The sequence below is a fragment of the Pseudochaenichthys georgianus genome, chromosome 17, assembly GCF_902827115.2.
Source record: "Pseudochaenichthys georgianus chromosome 17, fPseGeo1.2, whole genome shotgun sequence".
NCBI classification, from domain to species: Eukaryota; Metazoa; Chordata; class Actinopteri; order Perciformes; family Channichthyidae; genus Pseudochaenichthys; species Pseudochaenichthys georgianus.
The window spans coordinates 3,466,333-3,480,376 of NC_047519.1; the positions used below are offsets into that span (position 1 = coordinate 3,466,333).

At 40.9% G+C, this 14,044-nt stretch overlaps 1 protein-coding gene across 1 annotated transcript in view; it reads left to right on the forward strand.

The window, feature by feature from the left end:
* The window catches only part of atg10 (ATG10 autophagy related 10 homolog (S. cerevisiae)), a 17,322-nt gene extending 8,218 nt beyond the window's left edge, over positions 1–9,104 (forward strand). Inside the window, exons 6-8 of the mRNA XM_071206318.1 lie at positions 2,885–3,058; positions 4,842–4,939; positions 5,440–9,104. Coding sequence (XP_071062419.1) covers positions 2,885–3,058; positions 4,842–4,939; positions 5,440–5,563 — 396 coding nt within the window. The 3' untranslated portion in view covers positions 5,564–9,104. The remainder of the gene's footprint in view (positions 1–2,884; positions 3,059–4,841; positions 4,940–5,439) is intronic.
* Positions 9,105–14,044: the final 4,940 nt, after the last annotated feature.

Genomic DNA, 14,044 nt, shown 5'->3' on the forward strand with positions numbered 1-14,044 from the left:
AGAAGAAGAAGAAGAAGAAGAAGAAGAAGAAGAAGAAGAAGAAGAAGAAAGAAGAAGAAGAAGAAGAAGAAGAAGAAGAAGAAGAAGAAGAAGAAGAAGAACTCATAACTGATTTATTCCCTCCAATAAATAAGAGATTGCTAAAAATAAATTCACTTTTACAAGATGCCTGTGTGCTTTGTACCAGGTTGTAATCACATAAGTGATCATACCTCGTTCTATCGCTTCCCGTCTGATGAAAGGACCAGGAGTCGTTGGACCAAACATATCAGGTAATACACATGTTGTGCATGGAACACAGTCAAGCTAGCTACATAGCTAGTAGCGAGCACGTTAGTTAGCATCACATTACTTAGCCTTGTCATTTGTATTAGCCTTAACATGAAGTGAACCCAAATGTTAAACAGTAAGAGTAGTCATGATGGTAAGTATTTTGTGAAACATTTGAAGAGGAGCCTATCGCCCCATCCACCAGGTGCTAAGGGGGCGGGAGGTAGGCTAACGGCAGATTAGCATCTGCGATCTTTTCTACTTAATGCTATCTGCTCAAATGGTTAACATTGAACATTAAAAGATCAGGCAGTTCAGGGAGAGTCGAAGGAAGGAAGGCAGGCAGGCAGCTTTGCATGCCATGTATTTATTTATAGAAGGACCATGCATACAAAAACATTAATCTCAGCAAAGAGAAGAGATGCAATATGCCAGATTATAGCTAATAGCTCATTTCCATCTGTGGTCCATTCTTCTGGACGTGTTTCATTGTGATGATAGTGAGTCAATCTGTTTGTTGGAAAGACAGTAGTTGAGTGATTACTGATAGAACATTATTAAAAGAGATAATTATTCAAAGTGTTGTTACTGACCTTTTTCTCTTTTATTTTCTTTCCCTCACCTGTAACTGCTGAGACCCTGAGGAACATGCACACTGGACTGACCTGCTCTGGCAACCTGATTTCCACTGTACGTAATAGTATTTGGTTATGGTATATTATTTATATACATCAAAGGCACAATGCACCCCCCAGAGACACACATGTATTGAGTGTGATATTGTGCATAGGTCAAGTGAAATCATCTTTACACACTAGAAAACTGTAGGAGCGGCAACTTGTTTTGAAATTGAATTTTTAATATCCGATAATGAAGTTGATCTGTTTTCTTTATTCTTCTCTCTTCCCAGCTCCATCCATCACCGTGCTCTGTTCCTGCAGGTCCTGCTTGCTAATCAATGCTTTATTTTTTTACACAATTACAAATAAAGTCAATGTATTGTATGACATGAAGTTGTGCTTCATTCGGAGTCAATAATAAATTCATTCTGCCTTCAACTGCACAATGATTGTGGACTGCACCGACATCCATGTAGCTGCCCCCCAGTAAGATGAACCAAGCAAAGAGGGTCAACATCATGCCTAAGGACATCCAGCTGCCCCGCCGCATCCGCGAGAGGGCTTAGACTGACCTGAGACCAGCACACCCAAATACAACGGCTCTTTTAAGAGCCACCTACAGTTTCAAAGAGTTGCAATCCTACGTTATTATAATTATTAAACTGGTTCATGTGTCACTTAGTTTACTGAACCGTGATGAATGAAAGAAATTAGTGAGGTAGTGTTTTAAATAAGTTACAAAGACATTAATATATGAGTAACAGGTCAGTGTAAACACAAGCTTCTGTCAATTATGGATCACTCAAACTATTTATATAAAAATATGTAATAAAGTTCTAAAACAAGTATTAGGTATATTCCTTGATAGCTTTTGGAGAAGGTTGTTTTTAAGTTTACTAAAATCTATCGTTTCAACTGTTTCACTTTATAAAAAGGAAGAGGTGAGTAGAGCATCATTGAGTTTCTTATTCTGTCAGTAAATTATCCAAATGAAATGTTTATCATTATTTTATTCAACCCTAAACAAATTGATTGTACCTTTTTAATAATGACCTTACATGGTTAAGTTAAATTAACTTCAGAAAATCAAATCTGTTCTGAGAAAAAACTAATAAATGTTTAAAGATAGGAACTTGCCATCCCACTGAAAAACAGTCCGTAGAGATTTAAAGGCGTAGTTGTAGTTCAGTCCAACGTTTCATTTGGATTCATTTCTCCAACAGTCAACTATTTTCATAAAGAATATATATATTTTTCAAAGTCAACTTTATTGTCAATCTTACTCAATCTTTGTGTTTATAGACAGAGATCAAAAATACTTTTAAATCAAATAAAATTATACAATTTACAGATATGTATACAAATATATATATATATATCCTATATAATGATGGTGGACACTTCACCTCCAGCAGGGCAGATGGCTGCACAAGTCCATCGGGGGATGCTCCCAAAACACCGACTCACTCACAAAGAGACCAGACTCGAACACTGTCTCCTGATAGGCCTGCACAAAAGCCTTCACCCCTTCGGCCTCGTTTACAACCCCCCAGTTGACAGCCATGACTCCGTCCAAGTTGTACCCCCCGAGCACCCTCTTCATGAGGGACGCGCATGGAGTGGATGAAAGTCCCGACCGCAGCACAGCACCAAACTTGCTGGCTGTCAACCTGCCCCGCCTGTGTAACTGCCACTTTGTCCGCTGTCCTCAGGTGGCTGTCTGGATGGCAGCTTGCTGGTCTCTGCTCAGTCGCATTGAGGCAAGAATTGCCTCAAGCCACCGACCCCCATGCCCCTTCACCAGCTCCGGCACGGTGACAATGGCCTGATGTTGAGGCCGCGGCTCTGGCTCAGGTGACAAAAGCCATGCCATGCCACACTGTGCGCCCCTCAGTGCAGACCTGAACCAGTCTACATCCTCAGTGGCGATGTCTCTGGCCAGTGGGTTGTATGTCTCCTCTCACTGTTGGTAAAGTTGAGACACCGGCTGGACTACTTTGGAAGTGCCAGGCTTCCTCCACTGGCACTCAACATCTGTGGAGCTGATCTGCCACATGGCACATATTGCCAATGCTGCAGCGTGGCTGCATTTGTACATCCCCCGTGCACAATCACAGACAGCGCTCTGCATCGCGCCATCGTCTCCCATGCAGATCTGTACAAATAAAGTAAGTACCATGTTTGTTAGCATGCTATAATAGATTGAATGAGCAATAATACAAGGATGGTCCGGATCTGGGGGTGGGAGGGGTTATTTTTCCATAGTTTTGTCTGATTGTTGTTATTGTTTGTTTTTTCTGTATTTTTTGTAATGTATGTTGTACTGGTTGTGATTGTACATTGTATTTTTCTAAATGTGTATGAATACATTTTTGAAAAACATTTGATCAACAATAAAAAAGGATTTGGTCAGGATCTAGACTCAGTGTGTAGTTTATTAATTAATCAATGCTCTCTACATTAGGAAAACACATACCAGTGTACCCGAGGGAGTCACGCACAGCTGTGCCTGGATAACCAAACAAATTGACAAGATAACCAAAACCCTTGAATCTACACATGTGACACAACGAGATGTAAAAGGAGATCACACATACGATATAAAAGTCGATATAAAACTGTCCGCTTCAATCTGAAGAGCAACTAAAACAAAACACAGGAGTTTACCTTGTTCTTGTGAACACTAATGTTATCCACAGCACACACAGACCACGAAGTTCTAAAGGAGAACACTAGTTACTGAAACAAAACACGTTAGTGTACCTTGTTAGCTAATGTTAGCTAGCTGACATTAACGTTACACATTGCACTCATATTACTCACCAACATCTTGTAAAGCCGGTCCCGCTGCTCTTACAGAACCGAATAACTCCCCTTTCGTGTATGTACAGCTCTCAACGTGTCCAGACTTGTAGTCACCTCGTTTTATACTTTTATTCTCATTCTGAAAGAAACAGGTGAAATTTGCTAACGTGACGGCCATCTTTGTGATGGTGACGCGTATTGTGCGAGACCAAGAGACCTGTAGTTCACTCAGCGGTTTCACACAAAAAAATGTGTAACTTTACAGTTTTACGACACATTTTAATTTTTTTGACTTTCAAAATATTCTTTTAAATTGACAAACATCATATGTGTCATTCGTGGCACAATTCAAACGGGATCAAAAGATAACCTTTCTCTCTCCATTGACTTCAATGTATAATTGTACGCTTCCGGGGTCCCATGGAGGCTCCCGGAAAGGGAGGGACTTCGCCTCTCTATTGGTGCCCGATGATCGTCAGATTTGACGACGCTGAAATTATGTTTCGGAGGCATAGTTTACAGATAGCAACAGTCAGCTACTAGTGGCTGCTGCTGCACTGGTTGAGGGCTCCTCTCTTAGCGCCCAGACGAGAGAGGGTAATGATACACGGGCAAGGCCAGGCAGGAAACATGTGACTTATCAGTAACTTTAAACATCCTAACACCATTTTAAACGAGATTTTACTGATACCAATTATATAATATTTACCTTGTTCATTAAAAATAAAACTATATATATTTTTTTTAAATATATATTATATTTAAATATATATTTTTTTTTTTAAATGTGGGAAGAGGTGGGGTGGCGCCCCTATGGGCCGGGCCGGCACTGCCTGTAACCTAAAGTTCAGCATAAGTTACCATGGAGATCTAGCTCGGTAAGAAGAGAACCAGCGTCGTAGGACCGTAAACCAGTTTTCACTGAAGTTAGCTCGCTACGTGAAAATCCAGCTTCGTAGTATCAGCTTTATTAACGTGTGTGTGTGTGTGTGTGTGTGTGTGTGTGTGTGTGTGTGTGTGTGTGTGTGTGTGTGTGTGTGTGTGTGTGTGTGTGTGTGTGTGTGTGTGTGTGTGTGTGTGTGTGTGTGTGTGTGTGTGTGTGTGTGTGTGTGTGTGTCTGTCTCTGTCTCTGTCTCTGTCTGTCAGGAGCACCCTCTGCTGGGTCAGCCTTTCTTCATGCTTCACCCCTGCAGGACGGAGGAGTTCATGCGCCCGGTGCTGCAGGCGGCTCAGGACCAGCACAGGTAGGATCCCTGCTGATGGCTCACCTGCAAACACAGTGCACGCATCACACTGTGCATCAGGCGCTTCAATCAACTCACATCTGTATGCAACTCAAAAGTGCATTAAGTTGTTGCTCGAGTTACAGCTGGTCCATGCAGCTCTGATATGACAGGTTATAAAGTCATTGTGCTGCTGCAAATCAGGAGAGCAAACGAAAAAAAGTGCTTTTCATCTCACGTCATACTACATAGTGCTGCACAATAAACCATGTATGGTCAACGTGATCAATAAACACATTGCCCAAAACTGAGATATTGCACTTTTTATTTTGAAAGTTAGTATCAGTGGAATACTGCACTCTGTAACGTATTAATAAGATCATTTTGTCAAATAATAAAAAATTCTGACACCATTATTTTTATTTAATTCTAGATGTTCCTTCTATATATTGGCTGTGTAGATACAGCCAAATTAAAATGCAAACATAAGGGTTCTTGTTAACATTTCTGTGTGTGTGTAGGCCGGTGAACTACGTGTTGTCGTGGCTCAGTGTGATGGGTCCTGTGGTGGGGCTGGACGTCCCTCTGAAGTACTCCACCCTGCTGCACCCTGAGGCCCCCCCCGGCAGCACAGAGCCAGGCTGACTCTGCCCCCTGTGTCTGTCAGCATCACTGTGGAGCCCCCCTGTACGGAGGCTGCATCACTAATCAGACCGTCAGAGGCTGAAGGTGGACTGTGTGCCAGAGTCCTGCACGTGTCTGATTGTCAAGATCCCCACACCGACCCGAACCCGCATATCCTATGAGCATTAAAAACGTGCAATTATTAACACACGCAGTGGCATATTTGGCTCAAAAAGCGTGGGATGTTGGTTATTTTCTTCATCTAGGATGACACCAAAAGCCTCCCAGACGTTGGATTTCGCTCTTGAGGAAGTGTTATTGACAATGCTGTGTTCTCCGAGCTCCGCCTTCACCTCAGCCATTTCGACATGCACAAAACAGATCAAATCCCCTGACAGGCTCACACACTTTGGTGATGTCCTCATCTGATAATGATGTTTCATTATCAGTTTCATTATATGTCGGACATGTACAGTATGTTTTGCATCTCCTCAACAATGGTCTATATAGTTGAGTAGAAAAAAACTGTCTCTACATTTTCAAGTAGATTAACATACATTTGTAAGAAAAGTTTACAATGAAGCACAAAACCCCTCTTTGTATTAAGCTAGCTGCCACATAAAGTACAGCTTAACATGCTAACCTTTGGTAGAGTTGGCTAACATTAGCTAAATTCACAGAAATGGCTCTCAACCGCTCTCAACTGATCTTCACTCCCGACCGTTAGTGCCAGTTAGAAACCATGATAGGCAGTGATATCATAAACCTGTTAATGTACGCATTCAAACACTTTTTCTGCTATGTGGCTTTTATCCTGGATAAAGTGTTTAAGTCATGGATGTTTAAAGTTTAACTTCTCATTCAGGAAGTATGACGCTGCGCTGTCAGTACGCTTCTCCATGTTTGTGATTGGTCGAATGCTCCAAATACCACCCCTTTCATGTGAACGCGCACCTAACTAGATAGGACACGGCTGGCTTGAGCGATCCACTTGATAACCCGGGTCGTATTACCATTTAGCGAGAGTGCGTATGTTTTGGATTAGGCCAACCAGCTAACTCAAACATATCCAGGTTAGGTTGAACCAGCTTCGTAGTACGGGCCCCAGGAGTGGCTGGATCAAGTTAGCTACCTAGCTAGTAGCTAGCACGTTAGTTAGCATTACAGCCTTGTCATTTTTATTAGCCTTAATATGAAGTAACATTAAGTAACCCAAAATGTTAAACAGTAAGAGTAGTAGTCATATTTCGTGAACCCTTTGAAGAGTACTGATCATTCTATAATCAGTGTTGGGACTAACGCGTTACAAACTAACGCGTTACTGTAACGCAACTACCTTTTGGGGTAACTAATAACGTTACTAGTCATGATGTTACGTATTGCGCCGAGGCTTCGGAGCGTGTGTCGAGTAATCCCCGAAGCTTTTTGTGAAGCTTGTATCGTTTTGGGCCAGTGACGTCATCGATGACAAACAAAGCCTCGTTGCCTGTCAATACCACGTGACTGCTTCAGGAAGCGCTTCAGATCGGTTGAACCGTTGAACCACAACGCATGGATGTATAATAAGAACCATATTACCCTTCCTGTACCCGGGCCCGGTGACACGATGGAATCAAGAGAGCTCAGACCCTCACTTATATAGAGGTCGGAACATGTCATAAGTATAAATAGATACAAGCATAAATAAATGTAGGAATAAAAACATCAATAAATACAGGAATAAATATGATTCAGTGTTTTCAGTGAGATTCAGCGTGTGTTCTGTGGCTCAGCTGGAAAGCAGTTGACTCATGACCGCAGGGTTCCTGGTTCAACGACTGAACAATACTTATTTTTTGTTGTTTATAAAAGCTACAGCTAAATGAGATAATGTAGTTAATAAATGTATTCTTTGATATGGTTTAGCTTTACTCAGCCCTACGTTTAAGAATATTATTAAGGAATACAAATCCCTCTTTGCAATGTTTACCAGCCTCCTTAGGCTTTTCAATCACAATCATTCAACTGGAATAAATACCATATTGTTAACATGAACATATGATTTAATGTTCGTTGTTTAGAGTTATTCTAAGGCTTTACTCATTGGGAACTCGGTATGAGATAGATAGAGCACACTGTTGAGATGTCCAATCTGCCTGTTTTACACACTTTGACCAACAGGGGAGTTTGTGTTCAAATGAAGCCCATGATGAAGCCTCATGAGATGAACCCTGTTGCGAACCAATTGGCTGGAAAGCTTCAAAGCTTCATAAGGCTTCATCTCGCCATCACTAGTTACTAGTTACTAGTTACCTATTCCCATTCAGTAACGCCGTTATAGTTACTGTGATTTAAATGGGTGCGTTACATTATGTGATCCAACTGAACCGAATCTCCCTGCGGATGTAACTTACAGGCGAATACAGTGATGTCCTCTCACAGTACCATGGAAAAGTGAAAGTGACCAGAGAGCAAGGAGGCCATTGGCCCCCCCACTTTACAGCCCTGCCCCACATTTTCGCAGCGGCAGATGCCGCGGAACACTGTACACATCCCGTTTCAATAATTCCCCTCTACTCTAAAGTCGCATCTAAAACGCGATCTGAACTAGCTGTGTATATTTTGTTATTTTTTGATTGTTATATTCTCTTTAGCTACAGGCCTTTTTGAAGCTTGTAAAGGGAAGATGCAGCTCTCACTCGCCACTCTGCTCTTCCACAGCGCCGCTTCCCCTCCCTCAACCTTGAACCTTAGTGGTGTTTATTTTTCACGGAGTTCAGTTGCTAAGCGATCACACAACGTCACATCCGGTATTTCCACAACAACACAAATGGATTAACATCGTCCCTCCGCTGACATTATGAATGTAAGCGTATAGTAATCATAGATAACACGGCACGGTCCGTTACAGTTTGTTTTCATCTGTTTCCAAATAAACTAAGTCTTGGCTTTCAGAATATTAAACTTGTTTCGGCAAATTCAGATGATAAATACAACTTTGAAGCTTGTGACGGCATAATTACAAGCGGAGAACGGAGTAACTTGACGTCACAGCAGGCATAACAACAGCCGGTGTTTCTCCTGAGGGTTTTCCCCGGGAAACAAACGCAAAAATACACAAACACACACGTATACACACACACACACTCGCGAGCTTCCCCCCAGACCAGTAATCCAAACGAAAATATCTTCCCTCCGCTACTACTACATTTGCTCCGCTAATAATCAATCAGATCGATCCAGAGAAGAGGAAACTTTAAAGGCCTTTTCCTCAAAATGATGACTCGGTGACAGTCATTATATAATGTGACATATTTTGCTTAATATTTGGAGTACAAAAACAATCCTGATATCATTAGAAAGCTGTGAATCTCCTGTTTCCAGCAGTGTATACAACTCAAAATGTGTCTTCGGGTCAATGCGACTGACTTCGATGGAGCAGCAGGTCACTTTGCATTGGGTAAAATAAAGCAGGCAGACATAACAGGAAGAATATGTACATTGTAATCCAATCAAATAGGACATTGTCACACCATTCAAATGTATCCATGTACATTACAACCAATAAAAAAGCTTGGATGTTTTTATTTGTTACGTTGTTTACGTTATTTGTTACGTTGTTCTGTGTGTGTCAGCCGTTAACCTATAGATAAACTTGCAAACATGTCAGAAGAACCGGCGCATAAGAAAACAAAATACTGTCAAAATAAACTGAAATTGAACAACTTGAATGTCACATCCGTGACATCCGCAACTCCGGAGCCTGGTCCTTCAACCATAGAACCAGCGCAGATGAACCCAAAAGCAGCAGCTCTGCGACCGCTGAGACTGTCAAAACCGCCGGCATCGTTGAACCGAAACAGGCTGGTTCCGACTCGGGCCGGCGCCACGAGGGGGCAGTTGTTTTCTTTGCCCCCTCACTTTGAGCATCATTCATCCATCAAAAAGTACAATAAATGTCACAATTATTAAATAACTTTGAATAATTATTTTCCCCAATACACGTTACTATGTGTGGATCAGATACGTGGGCAGGCAGTCAAGCAACGTGTAAAAAAGCCTCAACCCCAAGTGAGCTTGTAGTCTTAATGTTAGCGTGTGTGCTTAGCTGTAAACACAGTCGGATGGGTGACCAAAACGTCCCCGTTTTCCGGGCAGGGTCCCCGTTTTCGGTGGCTGGTATAAACTCCCGAAAATGTTCCCGTTTTTTAACGTGCGTTAAAAATAGAGCAAGGTGAAATCAAATGTTATATGTCAGTAAAAACATAGTAACAGTGTTGTGCCTGTTTGTAGCGTTATCTTATTACTTCTTCTTCTTCTTCTTCTTCTTCTTATTTTTTCTTTAATGGCGAATTGCTTCCACTTGGAGCATATATCGCCACCTACTGTTGATTTATTAAATGTTTATATTAAATCCTTGCCCACACCAGTGTTTTTGAGGAACTTGAAGATCAGCTTGTTTACTTCATTTCTTGATTTCCTTTCGTATATTGACTTGAAATCCATGTCCTTGATGTTATGTTGTTCCAGTGCAGTTTTCAGAATGAGTCTTTGTCTGTTATAATCCGGGCAGCTAAAAAATACATGATGTCATTTTTCTCCCCAATTTTCGGCGCCCCCGATGGGTTGATGGGCCCTTAGCATTCACCTATACTGCCTATGCCAAGGGCCGGCCGTGGTGAAAACAATATGACATCAACAAAAAATAAGACAGACAACTACACAGATAGCACCACACATGATGGTCACTTGTTATTACTTAGGGCTGCCTGTATGGATCAGGTTTTTGCCAAAGCGAGCCCTTTTACTAGAATAATAATATGTTATGTATTATATCAACCGTATTGGTACAATGAGCGACATCTAGTGACGGATTTTGGAACATTGATTTGATTTTTCTCATGGCAGTTGGACTCTAGAGACAAACCAGGGGACTTTATTTTTATTTTTAATCTGTGTCTGTCCATTTGGTGTAGTATTTGATCCAATATTACATTTGGTTTATATATTAGTCACTTTCTTATGAAATGCCAGGTTTTAGGCCTTGGTTTGAACATTCAATCCTGAAAATAAAAAATCAACCATATTAATGTTTCTTTAATCCTGACTAGAGGTAAGTAAATCTGTATAGGAAGACGGGTTAAGGGATAGAGGAGAAAAGGTTATGGTATAATTACAGAGCCTGTCAATTTATAAATTGAGGATATCAATGTTAGTCTGTTAACCAAAGTGCAGCCATCTATCTATCAACTATCTACTATCTGTTATTAAAGATCAGAGGAAAAGAACAGAACGAGAGGGGTAAATCCGGAATAAAAATAAAGAAGCAAAGAGATTGTAGAGCAGTGAGAAGGAAAAAAAGCTTGGTGTGTTAATTCATTACATTGCCAGTATTTTTTGTGAAAAAAAAAAAATCGCCCCCTCTGATTTTTTAACTGCCCCTCAGTAATTTCATCCTGGAGCCAGGCCTGTTCCGACTGCATGGAGGTTTGTTGTCGGGACATTGTGACGGGCAAATAAAAGCTTATTTGGGCAAAGAGAAAGGTACTTCAATGCAGAATGGTACAAAAACAGAGTGGTTAATTATTTGCAAAACCACTAAACGAGCCTTCTGTGAAATATGCAGATGTGCTGCTGTCAAACGGTTTGTAACTTTCTCCAAATGTGGAAATGACAGCTTTGTAAATACCGAGTTAATAACTGGACATTTTCACAGAGCTTACTTCAGCCAAACACCAGTCAACATTCAGCTTGTCAAACAAGAGCATCGCAGGAAAAAAGAAGAGATGGAATGAGCAACTGCGCTGTGGGCTGGACCTGTATAGTTTCATTTACAGGAAAGGAGTGAGCAGAGGGTCGAGTTGTCCATTCTTGTTCTGTTTTCTCTGACTATCTTCCTCCTTAACACCCTCTCAGACTTTCATTTGCTCGCGCTACTAAAGAGACACGTTACCATGGAAACCAAACAATGGTGTAGCTGTAGTCCGAGTGGAAACAGTAACATTTGGTGTGTTATGTTAGAATGAAACAAATCAGATTTAGTCAGAAATCGGGAGAAATGCGGGATAAATATGACCCCGGGAGGAAAACGGGAGTCTCCCGCGAAAATCGGGAGAGTTGGCAGTCACATACACACACACTTTTTGCCCCCCCCCCACTTCTGAAATGAATCCGGGGCCTCTGCCAGAGAGGAGTGATGATTGGTTAACGCGAGTGAACATTTCAGGGTAAGCCAATCAGAGACAGAGTTGGGCGGGTCTTGCCTTATGGGGAAAATACACAGACACACAAACACTTGCTAACACACACACACACGGGCCCCGTCTCAGGTCGACTATTTTCATTTCCTCGCTCCTCGGTCCCATGGCTCTTATTTCTGCCGGAGGATCGAGGAGCGATAATGGAGGAACGATAACCGAGGAACCACCAGACCAGCGCCGCTGCCGCCGCACCAGACCATCCTCCGATGAAATCCTCAGACACTCGCCCCGCCCCCTTACTGTGTATCGCTCACTGATTGAACATGCAGCCATGCACTGATCTGATGCTTCTTGACATGAGAGCAGTTTCCCAGCGGAGTGAAGAAAATACATGAACCTCACGGGAGTCACTCCTCAGTTTATACCGTGTTTTGTTTCAATTAATGTATCATTTAGTTACAAATATGTGATATATCTGAACAACAAAGTGGTCAAAAATCATTTTATTCATTTATTGGAAACATTTTCATGATCGCTTTTTTGTTTTACATTTTCATTTAGGCCTATTGTCATTTCCATTCAGTCAGTCATTAAGTGCTATTTAAAATGTTAATGTGCTACATATCCACACATTCAAACAAAGTGTTCAATCCAATGAATGTTAATCTAACTGGGTTTTGATAGATAAGATATCTCTTTTTCTTCTCTCAATTATTTTATTTCTATTGTGCACTCAATCAATATTAATCAAACTAGTGTTCGTTTATACATTTTAAGAATGGCGTTTATCTTTTTTGAGAATGAGTATTTGATTTGATTTATTGGGGTCTACAACAGATGATACAAATGTTTGTCTCAGTAAATGTGTAGGAGAGGCGGAGATGTTTGTGAAAACAACGGGGACAGAGCTGCTGTCAGACGAACAGCTGTTCGGCGTCATCACAAACGGACGTCGCTTCACGTGACGCTCTGGAGGAAAGGACGTCCCATTGCTCTTAAAACTCATTTCCCTGCTGTCACCATAGATATATATAAACACTAGATGGCTCACACGCGCTGCTGGCCAATGGAGACCGACGTTGCCACTTGGCCGCCATCTCGCTACAGGCAGTGCTCTCATTCATAACATTATGGTTTACTATTTAAATAACCATATGTTATGTGTTTGTGCCCTGATCAGGCGCTCCTAGTGTGATGTGTCATGTCTAGCTGTAGTTTCCTGTTATGGTTTTGTAGTCCTTATCGTTTCTCCTCCAGGTGTACCCATTTGTAATTAACCCAGGTGTGTCTTGTCTCGTCATTACCTCATGTATAAGGATTCTGCTTTCCCCTTTGTCTGTGGCTGATCCTGTCTGTGCAGTACGTGTTCGTGTCTGTCATTACTTTATATTTCCTTTGTCCAACCATGGTGGTAATTATTAATTAAATTCTTCTTTTGACTACTTCGGCTACCGTCTCCTTTATTATGTTGCCTTGACTCGACATTGAGCCTGCTAACAGTCAATGGTAACGTAATACCATAGATTGCTCAATTTTCAACCGATTTTCAAACGGTTTGGTTTTTTATAAACATCAAAGATGTAGTTATGATACTGCATACTTATAATCATGGACTTTCATATGAAAATAACATTAATCAGATAAAGCAATAGCTATACACACACACAAGGTATTTATATTAAATATTTGCCGGTGTATATATTTCCATTTATTTTATTATATTGTCAATATTTAAAATAAATTATAAATAAATTATAAAATTAAAATACATTTATATTTTATATATAAAAATCGGTCTCATGTTACCACTCTGTAAACCAAGAGTTGTTAATTGAGCAATGCCTTAGCTTGAAGAACAGGGACACAACTAATGACAATAGCATATGTTGGTATATTATTTAGATATTCACACCTTTATCAGAAGAACCAAACCAACATAAAATGTGCTCACAGACAGGCCAGTTCTGTCTAATTTATCACAATTATTTTTGACATGAGATCTTCATATCATCCTAGTTTTGTATTTAGTTTCTAGATTTGTAAACAAATCCAGAACCTTTGAAATATGTTATTGAAAAAAGACCAAGAATAATATAAACTGTACCATATGTCCTTCTGTAGTCCATTTGTGGTTTGTCTTGACTCGCTGATATATCACAAAATCCACTGTTTAAATTGTTCCCTATATTGCCCCTATGCCCCTGTAAGGTGTCCTTGGGTGTTATGAAAGGCAGCCCCCCAACATAAATGTATTATTATTATTAAGAAGAACAACTTGGTGTGGTGTGGAGGGGATGTAGGAAGCAGGAGCAGGTGGGGAGAG